The sequence below is a fragment of the Bombus bifarius genome, unplaced genomic scaffold, assembly GCF_011952205.1.
Source record: "Bombus bifarius isolate JDL3187 unplaced genomic scaffold, Bbif_JDL3187 scf7180000008227, whole genome shotgun sequence".
Lineage (NCBI taxonomy): Eukaryota > Metazoa > Arthropoda > Insecta > Hymenoptera > Apidae > Bombus > Bombus bifarius.
This window is the reverse complement of record NW_022884524.1, coordinates 1,217,451-1,221,173: the sequence shown is the minus strand read 5'-3', so window position 1 is coordinate 1,221,173 and position 3,723 is coordinate 1,217,451. Positions and strand designations below refer to the sequence as shown.

At 34.8% G+C, this 3,723-nt stretch overlaps 1 protein-coding gene across 1 annotated transcript; it reads right to left on the bottom strand.

Annotated features, from left to right (window-relative positions):
* Positions 1-1,380: 1,380 nt before the first annotated feature.
* On the bottom strand, positions 1,381-3,390 carry LOC117211270 (60S ribosomal protein L11-like). Its single transcript, XM_033454967.1, is given in 6 exon segments — positions 1,381-1,651; positions 1,944-2,091; positions 2,169-2,250; positions 2,252-2,310; positions 2,596-2,740; positions 3,129-3,390. Coding segments are annotated over 5 exon segments (564 nt in total). The 5' UTR covers positions 2,677-2,740; positions 3,129-3,390; the 3' UTR covers positions 1,381-1,457.
* Between the last annotated feature and the right edge of the window lie 333 nt (positions 3,391-3,723).

The window sequence follows — 3,723 nt, the reverse complement described above, 5'->3', positions numbered from 1 at the left end:
TATTCGTGGCGACACGCGACAGTAAACATTCCAACGGTTTCTGTCCCGTGGCTCGTCACACGCAGACCCTATTCTTCGAGTAAGATGATTGCCAGATGTCGATGCGTATCCGCAGTACATGTTCGGCTAGCTCAAGGGCCCGTTATAAATCTTAAGGTTTAGTTAACTAAAGTCCTTCAAACAGACAAACAGTCTTTGTCCCAACTACAGGAAGATAGGGGAGACATATTTTTCAACGAGCGGCGTCTCCCACTAGCAACTTTCCCTCGAGGGCGGCTAGCATCTTTTTCTAATCACCGATATGGAGATTGACCAATTAGCAGCAACGCCAATTTCCCTTACTTTCTGAACGAAGGCTTTTCTCGACGAACCCGATGATCTCGTATCCTTAGACACACCCCAGTATAGTTTTCCTCTGTGGCATCATCGGGACGGGAAAGGCATTCTCGCTCGCGATCTCATTGATGAAAGGAGTAACCCTTTACGACCAGTGAATATTACGCGTCCGACTTAGATTTTGTGAGTACGTTCATCTATCATCCCGTCGACCGCGGATTCGTTATTGAACCTAGGATCATTGTCATTAGTTTCTCGAGTACCTAACTACCACGGTTACTTGTCCGGTTCTATGATAATCGTATTTGCACTAGTCAATGTCTTCTCTATTGCATAACGACAACGTGTAACCCAAACGAAGATTCGTTTCACGCCCCTAACCCTAATTCTAATGTAAACCCGACATATAGATATATGTTGAAGGTAGATGATAAAAAAATAAGATATAACGATTAGGTAAATATCAAATTCTGATTTCCATTTCGGAAAATATATTTAGAATGTGTTTGTAATAGAAGTGTGAACGTTTTGCTTTAGTTACCCTTATTATTTGAAGTTGAAGAGTCTAATATGTTTCATGCGTATCATAAAAAGAAAAAATAAAATTTGAAATTAAAAGGAAATGTGTGACAAAATTAGTTTTAAACGATGTGTTCACATCTCTAAGTAGCTTCTTTGCTCTAAAAGATATGCAGAACTACAACTATGAAGTTCCTTTCTCATATCTCATATCATGTCTAAGTCATCTACAGAGATTTATATCCTCTATTAAATTTTTGATTAGAACAAAAAGTGAAAGGTCATTTTGTTAGAGAGATGAATTGATATAAAATAAAGTGTCTACAGCATCAAATAGCTCTTAGTTCTAAAATTAAGTAAAAGGATAATGAACTTTCGACCGTTCGCGAGGAAACGCGATCTCGAAGCGCGCCAACGGGAGTCGAAAATTCCCGTTACGATTTGAATAATCGACGCCACGAATCGTTCGTTCGATCCCTTATTTCGGTTAAGATGATAAGGGTGGTTGAATGAATATAACGCTGATATTAACAGGTTAATATATATTTTCAAAGATCCAACAACTTCAATGTGATACAATGTTACGTATGTGGTATGACAAACTACGAACGAGTACGACCTGAGACTCGTTTCGTGTTGGTGACTGTAATGATGTATCTTCTGTCGATTGACTGTCTTCGACTTGGCGATTCTGCTGACTTGACTTCTGAGCACGAGTGACTGATCTGTAGTTCAGAGGGTCTGTATAACGGTGCTTGGGCCTTGACGGTCAGACAATGGAGGACGTCGCACGGACCTTCTCATGCGACGTAACAGATAAATATTCTGCAGTTTAAACTCTTAATTTATCAAAATAGAATTATAACAACAATGTTAATATTCAAATAAATATGAATATAAACTGTAGCTTCATTTAAGTAACACACCCAGTATTATAAGTGGGCATGAGTTGCAAATATGAAACCTATATTCTAGCACATATTGTATAAATATAGATACAACTTGAATATAGTAGTAACTATTATGCCAGATGTGCATATATTTAATATATTGATTTATTATAGAATATCAAATGGTAATAAACTAACCTGGTCGTCCAAGTACGACATAGAAATCCAAGCCATAAATACCAATGTTGGGGTCATATTTAATTCCTAAGTCAATGTGTTCTTGAATACCAAAACCGAAGTTTCCAGTGCCAGAGAAATGTTCTTTTTTCAATTCATATTCCCGTACCTTTATAAAAGGAAAAGCAAAATTGAACACTTAAAAAGAAATTGAGTGTAAAATATTCTTATCAGTGATAGAATTACCTTTAATCCATGTTCAAGAATTTCCTCTGCTTTAGCACCTCCTACCGTACAATATACTGCAATTTTTTCATTACGGCGACAAACGCACAGTGTATCTTGCTTTAGAAAAAACAGGTTGTTGTCCAGTTAATTGTTCCAACACCTACAAAAATTTGAAAAATCTTAATAGAAATGAAAAATTTGTTCCATAATTTGAAAATCGTTATTTATATTAATCTATATTTAATTACGAAAAAGATTAATTTTTAAGAAACCAACTTTTATTATTAGAGATATAGAAACATATATATATGTGTGTTTCTACATCTCTAATATGTATATAGTACATATATATTTATATGTCAATAATTATGATGTAATAAAAGAACACGAAGAAGTTAAAACAATTTGAAATGAACAAAATACAGAAAACATCTATAATTGGTACCTTTGCAGCACGAATGATTCTATCACCAGATTCACCGACACAGATGTTTAAACAAAGTTTACGAATGCGTACTTCACGCATCACATTCTTGGATGAATCCTTTTGCTCTTTCTGCACTTTTTTTTGCTGTCACTTCCTTTACATCCTGTAAAAAAGTTTGTCAATACGCTTCATTTAATAAAAACTGCTCATTTTAAATACTGTATACAAAGATAAAAAATATTCGAAATATTGACTTGTTTTATAACAATAAATTATGATATCAAGATGTTTAATGTTATTCATATTAATTTCTTGAACTAGTATTATAAGCAACTATTCTATAAGTCTTATACTTTTTATTTCCTTTATCATTGCCTCGAATCCTCTTTCCATTTTCTCCATTTGTTCCATCATTACCTCCATTCCTCTCTCCCTGTTTGTTGTTTCTTTTTCTGACAAGCTGTATTTATCCAGTGTATTTTTAAAATCTGCCTTATCTCCCGCTTTACCCTTGGTCTTCCTCTGTTTGTCGCCATCTGTCGTTTCCCTACCTTACTTTGTTTGCCGCGCTTCGGACTTCCTAACCTCTTCTCTTCTAGTTCTTCTTATTTGTATCTCTCTCTCGTTCCTGTCTTCTTTTCGCTTTTCTTTCACTTTCTCCTCGTATGCTCACCCTTTATTTTCCCTTCTTCGTGTCACTTTGTGTTTCCTTCTCCTTTTCCCTTCACACTTTACTTTTCCCGCAGTGCTCTCCGTCCGCGTGTTACCCTCGCCCCGAACCAAACCAAAAGGCTCCACATTCACCGCCATGATGAAGAGAAAAGAACGGAACTACGCGCACAAATCACGATGCATTCTGGTGAATACTAGAAGAATGTGATTCTAAAGTAAAAAATTGCCAAAATAATAAAAGTAAATTTAAAGTAAAATTAAAACATGTTGTTTATCCACATACAATCCGATAATATAAAAAACAGAATTATTTAGAACATTTGTAATTAAAAGATATTTAAACGCTGTTATAGCTTCTATGTATAAATTATAATTGTGTGCATGTGCCATGTGATTATTATTTTTTACATAAAGTTGCAAATAATAGTAAATTTGAATAATTTAATGTTTTATAATTCCAGATTATATGTTGAA